Consider the following 17,140-nt stretch of genomic DNA (forward strand, 5'->3'; position numbering starts at 1 on the left):
TGTCTGGAAGAAACCGGAACATACAGAATGTACAGTGCAGGGAAAGTCCTGTCCTAGTCATTTCACCCAGTCTGCTTCCCTAGTAAAATGATTTGGTTCAAAGATCCGGATCTTTTCAAGGATCCAATTCAAATGATCCGAATCCTTAAAAAGATCCGGACTTCCTATCACTAACCTGGAGCGGCTGCTTTGAGTGCCGCATAACGCAGCTCAATCTGACGTCCAACTTCAACACCACCATGCGTTGCGTTAGGGGCACGTTATGCAACCATAATGTCCCCTAAAACACAACGTCTTGGTGGGAAAGTAGCCTTACTCATTGCATAATTGTGTTCCTTTCCTATTGTTTATAGGGCATTCCTTAAGCCAAATCCTTTTTTTTTTTAATACTCTAATTCCCTATAAACTAAATAAGCCACACCCACATGTTCTCAGAGAACCTTGGCAGTAGCAAGGGCTCATGGGAGCTCAGTCTGGGGGGGAGGAGGTGTTACTAGCCATTTATTTCAGAGGCAGAGGGGAGGAGGGGGATTAGATTTTTTTCACAGGCTGAGTGCTCAAGATACAGATAAGCCTGCCTCTGTGTAATGTTTACAAACATGGCTGCTGTCATTATATCACAGGAAGAAAATAATTTTCTATTAAAGCTGTTTGCAGCTAGATTTGCTGTGTAATCTAAACTTTAGATAATATTTATAGACAAGTTACTTGTTATAGTTAGTTTTTCATCTTGGATCCGCTTTAAGTCTGAGGGGAAGTAGAGAAGCAAAAAAAGACAACCCAGCATGCCCTGCAACTTCATTTTTGTGTACCAAATAAGTCAGATAAACTGGGGAATGATCATTTATTGTGGTGGCTGGATAGTGTAATGGTTAAGGGCTCTGCCTCTAACGTAGGAGACCTGGGTTAAAATCTTGGCTCTTCCTATTCAGTAAGCCAGCACCTATTCAGTAAAGAGTTCTTTGGGCAAGATTCCCTAACACTGCTACTGCCTACTGAGTGCGCTCTAGTGGCTGCCTCACAAGCGCTTTGAGTCCGACAGGAGGAATTATTATTATTCACAACAAGAAAAGTGATAGTGATTTTAACTTTTAGATTACCTGGTTAGAATCCTTATTACTTGTTTACCAGATCAAAATAAAGAATTGATTTTATGCCTGACAGTTTCTCTTTAAAGGATACCTGAACTGACATGTTACATGATGAGATAGACATGTGTATGTACAGTGCCAAGCACACAAATAACTATGCTGTGTTCCTTTTTTTTTTCTTTCTCTGCCTGAAAGAGTTAACTATCAGGTATGCAAGTGGCTGACTCAGTCCTGACTCAGACAGGAAGTGACTACAGTGTGACCCTCCCTGATAAGAAATTCCAACTATAAAACACTTTCCTAGCAGAAAATGGCTTCTGAGAGCAAGAAAGGTAAAAAAAAAGGGAGAATTTCTTATCAGTGAGGGTCACACTGTAGTCACTTCCTGTCAGAGTCGGGACTGAGTCAGCCACTTACATACCTGATATTTAACTCTTTCGGGCAGAGAAAGAAAAAGCACAGCATAGTTATTTCTGTGCTAGGCACTGTACATACACATGTCCATCTTATCAGTTCGGGTATCCTTTAAAGAGAGCCTGAGGTGGGCTTAAAAAAAAAAAAAAAAAAGTAGGCTACCTGATCCGGGGATGGTTGTCATGGGTGGATCAGGCAGCCGCATAAAAATCCTGCTCCTGTGGGCCACACTTCCACTTTTGTGACCTATATGTCACGACACTGATATGAGAGATGTATTCTCTCACCAGTGCGCAGGGAGGCAGGGGGCATGGCCAAGGAGAGAGAGCTGCCCGATTGGCAGCTCTGTATATACTGTGAGAACGCCCCTGGCCGGCGTTTTGAACAGAACATCCTTCTCCCTAAGTTTACCTCCGAGATGGTGACAAATAATGTCGTCAATCCTCTGTGTCCCATCTGCCAGCCTCGGATTCTCTTTAAAGTAAACCTGTCACAAGTGGGGATAAAGGATTTACACTTTCCTGGGGTTTCTTCCTGCCCGCTGTAGCTTATCAATTCCCTTAGGCTTCATTCACACCTAGTGCGCTTCTGTCCGCTAGCGTTGCTGAAAAGCGGACAGAAGCACACTAGTTTGAATGTGTCTCAGTGTCCATCCAGTCCCCTCTGATCTCCTGCTGTCAGCCCTGGTATTTGCAGACTACTGTGCATGGTCGTCCCGGGCCATGCGCCTCCTTGGTCGCATGTCTATGGCCAGGAGCTATTCTGATGTTGGCAGGGCAGAAAGCAAACCTGAGAGGTGGAGGGGAAATTTTTTTGATACTTTTGCCATTTTAGGAAAGTTTTTTTGATGGTCCAGAAGCTTCTCAGATTCTCTTTGAGCCCACTTTTACTGCCCAGCTGACTGCGCTCCTGCCTTTGTACATCCTGACTGGTAACATGCCAGTAGAACGAGGTGCTTTTGAATAGAGAAAAATAAACGTGGATGAATTGGGACCTTACTGACGCATACCCAGTCAGGATGCACTCATACACTGCAGGAGCATGGCCACGACAAGCCTATTCGATAAGTTATTGACAAGTATGTTTAGAGGGACCCATTGCTGTGCTGGTGGGCTGTAAGTGAATCTGGAAAGCTTCTGTATGGTCCAGAGTATCTCCGTTATTGAGATGTATCCCCTTTTTTTTTTTTTTTTTTTTGGGGGGGGGGGGGGGGGGGGGGCGGTACCCTTTTTTTCATTGTCCACCTATTTATCAATCCTCTTATGTGCTAAATGTCATTATATGTTTGGAAGTTCGTATGCAGAATTGCAGTGAGTTGTTTTATCATCCGGAGTGTGGAGAGGAAATTTGGGCAGGGGACTGGAAGTTAATGTTGCTTAGGACGTTCTGCTCCTTCATGCTTTATTGTTGAGTCCTATTTTACTTATAGCAGTCTTTTGTTCTTGTGTTCCTCTCTTTCAGAGGCCGTCCACAGGAGCCCTTCCCTCCAAGGTGGCCACATGATTTTAAACCCAGGATGAGCGGTCCATCTCCTTCACCGTTTGTCGGTGGACCAATGCCTACGGGTCCTTCTTATGCTAATCAAGGAGGCCTACCATTTAGCTATAGAGATGCAAGTAGAGGACAGGAAGGAGCCTGGAAAGAGGACATATTTTCAGCAGAAGAACAGATGAACCTTGCTAGAAGAGGGAGGCCACCAATGCATTTCAGGGACATGGTAGACAGACGTTATGCAGAGCGAGGTCTTGCCCCTGATATGGATTATAGAGAGCGAGAACAGAGAAATTGGGCAGCACCTGATGTGGATTACAGGAGTGAGGAAATGAAAGCCATGAGCTACAGAGAGGGACTTTCTTCACCCTCTATGTACAGGGACCGGGAGAGCGCAGAGTACAGACGACAAATGATTCTGGAAATGGAACAGGGAGAGAGAGAAGCCTTAGAACTGGAGCATGGACAAAGATTAAGTGCTGCAATGGATTACAGACAGAGGGAGGCAGCTGAACTAGAATACAGTCTTCTTCTGGAAGCCATAGTAAAAAGACGAGAAAGGGATGAAATCTTAATTCGAGAAAGAGAATACACAGAGCAGCTCCGGAGAGAGAGGGAAACCCACGCCTTTATGAGAGGTCAAGAGACTTCAGCATTGGACCTCAGAGAAAGAGAGACTGCAGCAATGCCATTTAGAGATAGGGGGACTGCAGACTACATAGAAAGGGGGCTACCGTTCAGAGAATCTGCAGATCTTGACTTCAGGTTGAAGGAGTCTGGCAAAGGTTTGGACTCTTTAGAGAGAGAAAGAGGCTTAGAATTCCAGAAAAGGCTTTCCAGAGAATACTCTGAAAGTGAATCAATACCCGTGTCTTATAGGGAGAAAGAGAATGCTGGTCTGGATTACATGGAGGTAGATTACAAAAAGGATGAAGGCTTAAAGACTGGTAACATGAAAGACCCCTTAGGATTTGGTACAAGGGGCCAGGAAGCTGCAGAAACTCCTTACAGACAAGGCAAGGCATTAAATGTGGCCTGTAAAATAGGAGACAGCCTGACTGAAAAGCCAGACTTCCAGAAACACACTGATGCAGACTACCGCAAAAAAGAGAGAGCAGATGCTGATTATCGGGAGAAAGAAAGCTCAGACTCAGATTATCGAGGCAGGGAGAAAGCTAGTTTAACCTACAGAGATATGCAAACTGCTGACTCAGACTACCGTGGGAAAGAGAGTGTAGATTCAGATTACCGGGAGCGAGAGAGAGTAGATACAGATTACAGGCAGAGCACAGAAAATAAAAAGGAAAGCATGGGCATAGAAAGAGACTTTCCGCCTTCCAAGTTGGGAAAGGACAATAAGGGGCTTCAGCAAGTAAAATCATCAACTGATTATAAAACTGTTTCAGCAGAGGAGAAACCTATGGTAAAGACAGATAAAATTACTTCATTACCAATGGCAAATATTAAAAATGAATCTCAGACCACATTTGCAGCTAAGGGTCAAGTGCAGACCAAGTCCGATTCTAGTTGTGCTGGGAAACTGGATCGGGATTTTAGAGGGGGAGCCAAGGAGAGGACAGACAAGGCTGCTAGTGGGTCAGCAGGCAGGAAGCTTTGTTCTGGCGATCAGGACTTTCGCAGCAGTGATACCTTTGGTAGTGACCCCAACAGGACAGGTGGAGATCAAGACATGCGAACCGGTGATTACATGCAAAAGAAAGATGAGGATTTCCGTGGTGGCGAGACTCAGGCCCCAGAGGATTTCTTCTCCCAAAATGCAGTTCTTCTGAACCTTTTGAGATTAGCAGCCAAAGAGCTGAGAGAAAAGGCAGCTAGCAAATCAGAGTCTGGAGCTGAACCTGCCTCCGAAACCCCTGCCAAACCTGATTCCAGTACTGCTGGAGTCTCTTCTCCTAACCAGTCTGCCAAACCATCTGGCACCGAAAAGGACAACAACCCCTGGACTGAATATATGTGCAGTGAGGACACAGATTATAGAAGCATGGATTTCAATGATGTTGACCTGAGACTTGGCTACCCTCAGGAGAAACGTTTGGCCGAGAAAAGATTACGTGAGGCCTCTCAGGCTGGTGGGACTAAGGTATCTGGAAATTGTTTTTTTTTTTTAATTTTCTTTCTGTTTCTGCTACTTGTCTCTCCTACTTATCCTCTGCTTCTAATACTTTTAGCCATAGACACCAAATAAACATGCAGATCAGATGTTTCTGACAAAAATCTGACGAGATAAGCTGCATGTCTGTTTCAGGTGTGTGATTCAGACACTACTGAGCAGCAGGCATGGGCTGAAATTCAGTTTCGGGTGATCTGGATAGTTACTATCCGGATTTCACCCAGTAATGCTGTGGGGGCTGGACGGGGGGGCAAGCTTACCTATCTGACGTCTTCTTCTTCGCTCGTCCCTCGGCGCCTCCCACGCGGCGTCACGTGACTACAAACACTTCCTCCGGAAAGAGGAAGTGTTTGTAATCATGTGACGGCGGATTGGAACGCATCGTGGGAGGCGCTGAGGGACAAGCAAAGAAGACGTCAGATAGGTAAGCTTGACACCCCCGCCCAGCCCGCACAGCATTACTGGGTGAAATCGGATAGTAACTATCCGGATCACCCGAAGCCGAATTTCAGCCCATGCCTGCTGACCAGATAGATGAGCAGGACTGCCAGGCAACTGGTATTGTTTAACCTTTTCGCAGCCCTGCCTCGGTTGTCTCGTTTTAGACATGCGACAGGGCAGTGGGGGCTGGTTAAATTTGGCTGCCTCATGCAGAGTGAGCAGCAGGAAGCTGTCAGTTTACCTGTCTGGATGACTGGATCGGGTTTCCTCTCTTCGACCCGCGGTGGCGCTGCACTCCTGACATCCTCTTCTGGTTTACGATCACATGATATGACTGGATGTTGTTATAGACTCTTCCACCACAGTCCGATTCTACAACGCTGACACCATTTTCTGGGTCTTGATCCCATTTCTTATCGTGATCAGAACCGAGAAGACATGAAAGAATAGCAGTGCTGCCGTGGGTGGGGGATACAAGAAGCTGACCTGGACATGCCAACTATGACGGCTTCCTGACGCTCTGCATAGCCTGCCAGGCTGGGGAAGGCACACTTTTCCAACACCAGGAAAAATGGGGCACTGCAGCGCACAAAGTTTAACTATATGTGGCGGTTAAAAGGAAATACATATTGCAGCCTCCATATGCTTCTCACCTTGGGTTAATTTTAAAGTGAATGTGTAGTGAATTTTAAAAAAAGAAAAACTATAACAGAGCGATTGTCCAAGCGTTGTTTTGAAAAAGCTGTTCACTTTCAGCTCAAACTGTGTAAAAAAAAAAAAAAAAAAAAATTGCTACAGCAAAACACACCAAAAATCGCTAGGCATAGCTAGAAAATCGCGATGCACATGCCTAAAATCGCTCTGAAAAATTGCTTCAAAAAATGCTTAGTGTTTGCGATTACGCTAGCGAATTTTGGTGTGCACTAGACCTTACATTTTTCATGGTATTGGAATGTGCTGCTGTGAATTGTTTTTGTTGACTTGTAAATAAAAGACAGCACAGTGTTTTTGTTTTTTTTTTAATAAAGCTATGTACCCACCTGACGATTTTCCCGACAGCCGGTGATTTTTACATGTCGCCAGGTGAGTACAGAAGCACGATTGCGAACGTCACATAGCATCGCACGTTGACTAAAGACCGACACGGCGGGTTGGACTTATAAGATCCCCGAAGACACCGTGCAAAGTACTGTGATCGCTGGAAGTCTCACTTGCGCCGCCATGTATGTCACGTAGCCTCACGCTTAACCAGCCGACAGAGGCGTCGCTAGCGGCCATCGTAGGACCCGTCAAGCAGGGAGTACGCCGCTTAAGACTAGCTAAGCTTGAATTTGCAGCAGACAAATACCAATAACGAATGAGTTTACCTACTTGGGTATTCACAGATAATTATGTATTCGTTTATGCATTATTGTATTATGCGATATTTAGCTCATATATCAGAACGCAATCTCTGGTCAAGGTAGGCAGAATAATTATAATCTGTAATTCATTCCAAAGTGTGTATTCATCTGGTCCAAGCATTCCTTGGCCAAACATTGCTATAACTCAGTGTATGCCCCCTGTACAGTAAATAAACTTATACTATACTTCCAAGAGACAGACTGGTGATATTTCACAACTGAGCACATTTGACTGATAGTGAAGCTGTTGCCTGCTATGTTACCATACAACTGCCAGTGCTCTGTGCTGCCATACTGATGTTAATGAACTGCACAAGCTGCACAGTTTCTTTGGCTGGCAGTATTCTTTAGAATTGGAGGGTTGTTTTAGTTGTTCTTTTAGGCTTCTTGACAACTAGTCCAGGCTCAACCAACCCCATTAGGATTAATAAGCAAAGTGAAAAAAGCAGGGCTGTAGAGTCGGTACAAAAATCTTCCAACTCTGACTGCTCGGTTTATGAAACCACAACTCCGACTCTGGGTACCCAAAATGATTCCGACTCCTTAGTCTAATTAACAGGGCTGTGTATTTTGTACAAAAAAATCATCCGACTCAGTTTATGAAATCAACAACTCCGACTTCGGGTTCCCAAAATTGCCCCAACTCCGAATCCACAGCCCTGGAATAAAGTTATACTCCACTGGGGTGAAAATTTGTATTTATTCCCAAAGAAGCTCAGTACAGTGTTTCATAAGCAGTTTGCCATCATTCAATAGAATTTTGTTGAACAGTTTTATAATTATAGTATAGTAGTAATTTCTGTTTTTCTTATGCTGTGATCTTTTCTTCTTTACTAGGACAAAGATTATCGCAAGGTGATTGTGCCTGAGGGAGCAACCAAGATTATATGGCTGGATGGACTACCTACTGGAGCCTCTCACGAAGAGGTAAGAGGCTCCAGCCAAGCTGTATTGGCAGCTGGACATGGGAAGAGGCAGCTGGACATTGGAATTGGGGGCAGTGCAGCAGATGGACAGGGGCAGCCCCGCAGCTTAACAAACCTAAGAGTTACTGACGTATTACCCTTACATGGTAGCAATAACCTTCCTACAAATATTTATTAAGTAGCACAAAGCACAGAAACCAGAAGTGTTCATTGATCTGTCTGTGCACTGTATAGCTACAACTCCTTCTTCTTTCTGTTATGTTAATGGTTAAAATTTCCCCTCTGCACCAGTAGATTAGGCACACTACCTTTTTTTTTCTCTTTCCAAAGTGCTTAAGAAAGTTTAGTTGATTTACTTTTATTTTCATCCTGGGAGCTTTAATCTGTACTGTAGCAAGCTCTCCAAAATGCAAGATATTGATTTATTTTTATTCATTGTGGGAGAAAGGAATGCGTTTGTGTGCAAGTTTCTCTGCTACTTCAAAACTTTCTGATTGAAATGCATAGTAGAAAATGGCAGCTTCCATACTAACAGAACAGCTGTGAATTTGAGGGGACAGTGCTTTGTTTAAAAAAAAACAAAAAAAACTGACATTATTTTAGTCAAAGGAGTGAATGGGACAAGCGGCTGCTCGCACGGGCTTCAAAGACGGTGAGTAATGCCCACAGCTGCTGCAGCTTAATTACATCTTGTCGGGGAAGCGGAGGAGAGCGCAAGACATCAGAAGAGGACGACACGGAGGGGACCAGCAGCCACCACCGTGGGCACCCTCGGGTCACGTGTGTAATACCAGAGGCTACCCCTGCTCATCATCAGATACAGAGACATGGAGGGGGACAGGAGAAGGCCATAAGGAGGCAGAAGAAGGACACAAGGAGTATATAAGGATGAAAAAGGGTATATAAGGATGAAACGAGGAGAGAAAGAAGGATGAGATAAAGAGGGACAGAAGAATGACATAAGGAGGGACAGGAGGATGACGCAAAGGGGGGCAGGAGGAGGCTACGGGGGGGGGGGGCAAGAGGAGGCCACTAGGGGGGACAGAAGGAGCCAGGAGGCCACAAAGGGGAACAGGAGCATGGCACCATAATTGGAGGGCGAACATCTAGAAGATGCCCCTGCACCATAGATGCACCAGGTTTAGTTTATATTTTTTTCCCTGGTTTTTGCCCTCTAAACCTAGGAGCGTCTTCTAGTCCGAAAAATACGGTATATCTTCTTTTGTTTTTTTTCACCACCAATTAGGCTTTTTGGGGTTGATATTTGTTTTCAGTAATTTATTTTACCGGTATATGCATTTTAAAGGGAAAAACAAGGAAACCATGAAAAAAATACACTATTTCTCAAATTTCATCCCCTATAGTTTTAATATAAACACTGCTACTGTACATAAAACCCACACATTTTTTCTGCCTATTTGTCCTGGTTATCACAACATTTTAATTATGTCCCTAGTACAAAGTATGGTGACAATATAGGTGTATTTTTCTATGGTGTTTTTTTTTCTCACGCGCATGGGAACGCACGTGCACACGCGGGAGCGCGCACAGCGGCAGCAGCACTGTTTGACTTATAAAAATGCCCTGGAGCCGTTAAGAGGCTCTAGCAGGACGTTTTTATAAGTCTGGTTGTTAAGTGGTTAATAAGCCTTGGTCATTTTAATGTGAAATGCAGGGGATTGATTTGAATGTATATTGTGATCGCTTAGTATCCAGTGTGCCCAAATTTCTTTTTTTATTGTATTAAAGGACAACTGTAGTGAGAATGGGGAGGCTGCCATATTTATTTTGCAACAATACCAGTTGCCTGGCAGCCCTGCTGATCTATTTGGCTGCAGTAGTGTTTGAATAACACCAGAAATAAGCATCTTGTCAGATCTGACAATGACATTAACACCTGATCTGTATATGCTTGTTCAGGGGCTATAGATACAATTATTAGAGGCAGAAGATCAGCAGAACAGCCAGGCAACTAGTATTGCTTAAAAGGAAATAAATATGGCCATATATGCTCCTTATACCTCTCACTTCATTTGTCCTTTATGATTTATGCATCAAGAAATGTTGGTCATGTGATCTGAAGCAGAGCAGAGAAAGATGATGTCTGAGGGGTGGATCGGTTTGGCTTCTGCTGCCGTCTAACTGGGTGTCCTCACATAATGCCCAGTAGCCAGCCTTAGAGAGGAGCTGTCAGCCATACTATCTCAGAGCAAAAAAATATAGAAGTAGATAAATACTTGCTCTACTTACATAACATATATATTGCACTGTCCACGTTTTGATTTTAGTGATTTTTCTACAGTAAAGAAAGACAATCCTTCGTAGCATTTCCCATTTTAACACTGGCTATTTTGAAGCCAACCCTGATGTCATTTCCTCCCTTACTTTCCTCTGCCTGATTGTGTATACGTAGCCCACCCTTCACTATACAAAGTGCATTGTCTCAGCATGAGAAATATTGGCCAATCAGAGAGGAACAGAGCTGTGTGCGGGGACAACAGGAGGGAAAGAGGCTTCAGCCAATCGGGCTGCATTAGCTAAGTCTGAGGGGAAGTAGAGAAGCAAAAAGACAACCCAGCATTCCCTGCAATTTTCTTTTTGTGTACCAAATAAGAGTCAGGTAAACTGGGGAATGATAATTTATCAACAAGAAAAGTAATAGCGATTTTAACTTTTGGATTGCCTGGTTAGCATCCTTATTACTTATTACCAGATAAAAATAATTGATTTTTTATTTTATGTCCGACGGTTACACTTTAAAGGGAACCTGATGTGAGAGGGATACGGAGACTGCCATTATTATTTTCATCAATAGCAGTTGCCTGGTAGCCCTGCTGATCCTCAGCCTGTAATACCTTTAGCCATAGCCCCTGAACAAGCATGCAGATCAAATTTTTTTTTTCCTGTTTGGTGGCATGAAAAAGTGTGTGTGTGTGTGTGGGGGGGGGGGAGGTGGGGGGGGGGGGTCTCTCCAGCTGTTAAAGGACTTACGAGGCCAAGAATAGAAAAAAAAAATAAAAAAAAGTTAGCTACCTGCATCAGCTTGTAAGGCACGGGTCGAGCACCCCAGCCTGTACAAAGATGGCCGCCGGAGCTGCCCGCGGCTGCGCAGTCCGCATAGCCGCGAGTGCGGCTGCGCAGTTTTAAGGCCAACCCCCGATCCACGTAGCGGTTATGCGGACTGCGCAGCCGCGGCCAGCTCCGGCGGCCATCTTTGTACAGGCTAGGGAGCCCGGGCCGCGCGGTCGGGGACCGTTCGGGGGGGCTATTGAGCGGCGGTGACCCGGCGGAACGGCACAGAGGGCGCGGGCGGCGTCCTCCGTGCCTTACAAGCTGATGTAGATAGCTAACTTTTTTTAATTTTTTTTTTCTATACTTGGCCTCGTAAGTCCTTTAAGGAACTAAAAATCCCATAATGCATTGTGGGAGTCTGGCAGCCACAGTCATGATTTATGAAGGCAAATGCATAACTAGAGAGCCAAGTTTGTAGATCACTGGATAAATCCAATTCCAAGCTGCGTGAAATGTGATTGTTTGCTTCTCATTGACCAGCTTGAGTCATCAGTTCAGCTCTCTAACTGCTGATATATGGATTTGACTTGTTCTCTAGCTTAAAGTGGATCTAAGATGAAAAACTAACTATAACAAGTGCGCAAAAGGTGGATCAGCGCATCACCAGGCCGCCTCCGAATGGCCTCCTATCAGAGGTGCGCTGAGCCCCCCCAGAAACTGCAAACGCACGTTGAACCCAAACAGAAGCTCTGCATATACACCAAAAGCAAGGCTACTAAGTGGGAACAGCTGACCAAAAATGAATTAAATTAGTACATAGCAAGGAAATGAACAGCGCTACTTAAAAACAGATAAGTGCCTACCTGCAAGAGAGTGCAAGCCCCACTTGTGGGATAAAATACACACCTAGCATACACATGACCTGTCTACCACTGGAGGGTGTTGGTTTACTGTAACAGCTTGCATGCAACTTGTTAAGCACTCGTCCCTCCCACTTGTTAAGTACTCGTCTATCTTAGCTAAAGTTTAGATTGTTTATACAGAAAATCTAGCTGCAAACAGCTGCAACAGTATATGATTATTTCTTCCTATGTTACAAGACCAGCCGTATTCTGCTTGTCAACATTACACACAGGCAAGCTGCTCTGTAACGCCACCCCTCACTCAGCCTGTGAAAACTCCACTCCTCTCTCCTCCCCGCTCCCTTGCCTCTGAAATCTCTGGCTGGTAGCCCTTTATTCCTTCAGGAAAAAACTCCTCCTCCCCAGACTGCGCTCCCATGAGCACTTGCCACATGGGACTCAGAGTGCCTAGGTGCTGGAGGAGCTGTGGGCAAGGCTTGTTTAGTTTATAGGGGATTAGGGTATTAAAACAAAATATATATATATTTGGCTTGAAGAATGCCCTATAAACTATATGGAAGGGGCACAATTATGCAATGAGTAAAAGTTTATCTCGGATCTACTTTAATAGCAACAACATACTGTATATATGTTGTACAAAATGGAAATGGCACATGTCAATATCCAACAGCTCCTCATATATAACAACTAAGTAACTAATGATGATGACGGGGACCTCCCTCTTTTCTTTTGGTCTCTCCTCTGTCTGACACAGCTGTAAAGGAAGGGGAAGCATTTGTAGAGCTTGTTTAGCCATGAAACATGCATAACTTACCTTGCCTCCATAATGCGATATTGTATTGTGACTTTTTCCGGTTTCCATGCCAGGGTCAAGTTTCTCTTCTCACTGCTGAAGATTACAGATGGGGGAGTCTAGCTCAATGTTTAGTTATTGCTAAGGCAGAAAATCCTTGTTAGTTTTCAAGACTCACTTTGCCCACATCTATTTTGAGGCACAGCGGCAGTTTGGTCAGGATTCTAGATCTACTGGGAACATGAGAGCACAACAGCAGAGTGATAGGGTAGGATTACATATCTATATATTGGTGAGGATTATAGATCTATGGAGAAGAGCACAGCAGCAGTGTTTATAGCTATATGGGGATGGTCAGAGCACAGCAGCAGTGTTATTGGGCAGGATTATAGCTATATGGGGATGGTGAGAGCACAGCACAGCAGCAGTGTGATTGGGTAAGTTTATAGATCTATGAGGAAGGGGAGAGCACAGCAGCAGTGTGAATGGTCAGGGTTACAGATGTATGGGGAAGGTGAGAGCACAGCAGCAGTGTGATAGGTCAGGATTATAGATCTGTGGAGAAGGTGAGAGCATAGCAGCAGTGTGATAGGTCAGGGTTATAGATCTATAAGGAAGGTGAGAGCACAGCAGCAGTGTGAATGGTCAGGGTTACAGATCTATGGTGAAGGTGAGCGCACAGCAGCAGGGTGATTGGTCAGGATTACAGATCTATGGAGAAGGTGAGGGCACAGCAGCAGGGTGATTGGTCAGGATTACAGATCTATGGGGAAGGTGAGAGCGTAGCAGTAGTGTGATAGGTCAGGATTACAGATCTATGGGGAAGGTGAGAGCACAGCAGCAGGGCAATTGGTCAGGATTACAGATCTATGGAGAAGGTGAGAGCACAGCAGCAGGGTGAATGGTCAGGATTACAGATCTATGGGGAAGGTGAGAGCACAGCAGCAGGGTGATTGGTCAGGATTACAGATCTATGGAGAAGGTGAGGGCACAGCAGCAGGGTGATTGGTCAGGATTACAGATCTATGGGGAAGGTGAGAGCGTAGCAGTAGTGTGATAGGTCAGGATTACAGATCTATGGGGAAGGTGAGAGCGTAGCAGTAGTGTGGTAGGTCAGGATTACAGATCTATGGGGAAGGTGAGAGCACAGCAGCAGGGCAATTGGTCAGGATTACAGATCTATGGAGAAGGTGAGAGCACAGCAGCAGGGTGATTGGTCAGGATTACAGATCTATGGGGAAGGTGAGAGCGTAGCAGGAGTGTGGATCGGTCAGGATTAGAGATGCAGTGAAGTTGTGGGGCAGCAAAGGACTTGAACACAGTATTTAGCTCAGTGTAAGGTGCACATCAGTTTCTTTTATACATGTACTCATTCTGCTTCTCTGCCCCTAGATCATGTGTGCGCTCGGAAGTGCACGCAAGCTTCCTGACCAAGGAGTGAACCTCATCGGATACATTCCAGGTGAGTTCCTGTTTTCTTCCTCATGTATAAAAAGTTGCTGATTTGCCCTGGATGCTGTATACTGACCTGGCCTTTTGCAGTACAGTAAAGGTCCGTACACACGCCGGACTGCAGGCAACGACTGGTCCGTCGTCACCTCCCGCTGGGTGGGCGTTCCAGTGACAGTCCGGCGTGTGTACAGTCTGTCTGCAGACTGATACGGCTGTTTCTGAGCGATCCTCAGAAACAGCCGTATCAGTCTGCAGACAGACTGTACACACGCCGGACTGTCACTGGAACGCCCACCCAGCGGGAGGTGACGACGGACCAGTCGTTGCCTGCAGTCCGGCGTGTGTACGGACCTTTAGTATAACGGAGAATGTTTCTCAGCCGCTCACCATTTTACTGCTCCCCTTAGTAAAGGAGAACTCCAGCAATGCCTTATGTAAAAGATTTCTTGACTTATTACCTTCTCTGCCAACCCTGCTTCACTTACTGTCGTAATCTCATTACCCCCTTCTGTGCGTAAAGTAATATTTCCCCAGCTGAGCATCACCTATACATGCAGTGTGCATTGGGACCTGATTCCTAGGGCGACAGTTCCATGCATGAGTTTATACAGACATGCCCCTCAGGTACTGCTGAGTGATGTGTGCTGTTGCTATAGAGAGGGGATAACAGTGTGGCGCTCATTGAAGTGGCTTCCAAAAGGCGGGGTGAGGAGTGGAACAATACCCATGTTTTGTCTGGTGTGCCGATCTTTATATGAAGCTGTTGCAGCTGTACACATGCTAGATGTCCAGCGGAAACTAAACTAAACATCGACCTCGGCCAAGTTCCCTCTAGAGCAGAGGTGTCAAACTCAAATACAAGGTGGGCTGAAAATGGACACTGGGACCAGGTTGCAGGCCAACCTCAATGTCAAGTGGCTACCCTCTCCCCTATACAGTTCCATGGCGTCTATCTTCTCCCTCCCCCATACAGTTTCCTGCTGTCTAGTGGTCATCTTCTCAATCCTAAGAAGTTCCCTGGTGTCTAGTGATCCATCACACCCCTAAACAGTTCCCTCATGTCTAGTGACCCCCACCCCCATATACTTCCCTGGTGTCTTCTGCTTACACCTTCCCCATATGGCCCCCCTGATGATTTAGGGCTTCTTCCCCATTATAGCTTCCCTGGTAGTTTAGAGAGGCCCACACCTAATGCAAAGTGGGGAAACCACTTGTGGGCCAAATTTAAAGTGGCCAGTTTTTGACATGTATGCTCTAGAGCTTTAAGTTGGCTATACATCTATAGATTTGGCCATCCGATTCGATAATTAGCAAACCTTGCTGCCAAAAGCATGCCCGATCGACGTTTCGACCAATTTCAGGATTAAATTGGTTGCATGTATTGATTGGACATGCTGGAAAATCTCTTGCCGAGATTTGGTTACATGTACATTAAGGGGGGAGGGGGGTGTCAGTGGCAGGAGGTCACAAGGCGGTGAGACAAGGCCGATTGTTGAGAGATCTGTCTATTGTTTGATCGGCCGCCAAAATAGCGTGACGTATGGGTACCGTGACTCTGCCCCTGATGCTGGGTACACACTATGAGATTTTATGGTCAATTTACTGTCAGATTATTTCCAAAATGTTCGATTTGCTTTCCGATCGATTTCTGAGCATTTCCCGATCGATTTCCGTTAACTTTAATAGGAAATCAAACGGAAAATGCTCGGAAATCGATCGGAAAGCAAATTGAACATGTTGGAAATAATCGATCTGACAGTAAATCGGCTAGAAAATCTCATAGTGTGTACCCAGCATAAAGGCACTCAGCATTTGGAGATTCTTTGGAGCTCAGTGCATTCCTGTGCTCTAGTAATCAGTGCTGCTGACAATATAGGGAAAGTAACGGGGGGGGGGGGGGGGGGTAGGAGGAACTGGTTTTGGTAATTTCCTCTATATTGTAAGCAGCAGTATTTACTTGGAGGGGGATGGTTTCAGTAATTTCCCCTATATTGTCAGCAGCACTACTTACTGGAGCATTTGTAGAGAAGCTGGCATTGTTTGGTGGTTGGGTTTTTCATTAGTCTGTTTTGCAGTTTTTGTTTTTTTTTTGTTTTTCTTCAGGTTTGTCTTTTTGTATTGCAATTTATGTCTGGGCTGGACAAATTCCCAAGAGCCTTACTAACTGTGCCAATTATGCAGTTTTTTTTCCTGTCAGTGGAACTAGCTCCAGTTAGACAGGCTTCTGAATTCCAGGACTTTGTCCACCCCTGCATTTATTTTATTTTTTTTATTAGTATTATTATCATAAATGACTCCTTGTGCAAATTCTGAATGTGACAGGTTTGATAGTGACTGAATGTAATCGGCATATTAAAATAAACTCCTATCTACTGGGTGTTCTCTTGGGGGTCCCAGTGTGATTTCCCTGGCACAGAGGTATGGTATTGTTCCCACTATAGCGGAAAACCTTTTTATGTCCGTTTTAGCCACAATGAAAAACTGACAGATCCTATTTTATAAATAGTATCTGTTCACACTTGTGAGTCTGCAACGGATCCATTGCAGTAAGCAAAACACACTCGTGTGGCCAGCGGGTTTTGACGGAGAGCGGATGCGTTTCCAATATAGCCTCTGGTGGAAACGCATCATTCCTGGACTCCAAACAGACCATTGGAACAGATTCTACGCTGTCTGATCCCGCTGGCCATTGGAGTCGGGCACAACTAGCCTGTGTACCATGGAGGGGAAGCAGTGCTTGCAGATTGTAAACCGTGCCTTCTCCCGGCTTCCACGTGTGGCTACCTGAGCACCAACCTTCTACTCAGGACGGTTCTGTCTGCCTCGACATCTCTAGAGATGTTTGTCTTGTAATATCACAACTGTTTCATTTTCTTTTTTTTTTTTTTTTTGGCCCCAACAATGTAAAGAGAACCAGTGACACACAGTCACTTTCATGAGACAGTTGTATATTCTCTGCAGTATGGAGACCTTCTCAAGTAAAAAAAAAAACAAAAACACAGCCAAGTGTACTTTAGAAAATGGTTATATTCCTTGGAAACATTTGAATGTATTGAAATATTTGAATAAACAGTATGTTGACATCTTTGTACAAATTGTTGTTTTTGGGACCTCCTAGATCCT

The 17,140-nt window shown here is 44.9% G+C and overlaps 1 protein-coding gene across 1 annotated transcript in view; it reads left to right on the top strand.

Moving 5' to 3' along the window:
• LOC137533440 (RNA-binding protein 6-like) overlaps positions 1 to 17,140 on the top strand; it is a 70,111-nt gene that overhangs the window by 12,554 nt on the left and 40,417 nt on the right. Inside the window, exons 3-5 of the mRNA XM_068254830.1 lie at positions 2,967 to 5,097; positions 7,809 to 7,898; positions 13,958 to 14,027. Of these exons, the coding sequence (XP_068110931.1) occupies positions 2,967 to 5,097; positions 7,809 to 7,898; positions 13,958 to 14,027 (2,291 nt within the window). The remainder of the gene's footprint in view (positions 1 to 2,966; positions 5,098 to 7,808; positions 7,899 to 13,957; positions 14,028 to 17,140) is intronic.

The sequence above is a fragment of the Hyperolius riggenbachi genome, chromosome 9, assembly GCF_040937935.1.
Source record: "Hyperolius riggenbachi isolate aHypRig1 chromosome 9, aHypRig1.pri, whole genome shotgun sequence".
Classification (NCBI taxonomy): domain Eukaryota; kingdom Metazoa; phylum Chordata; class Amphibia; order Anura; family Hyperoliidae; genus Hyperolius; species Hyperolius riggenbachi.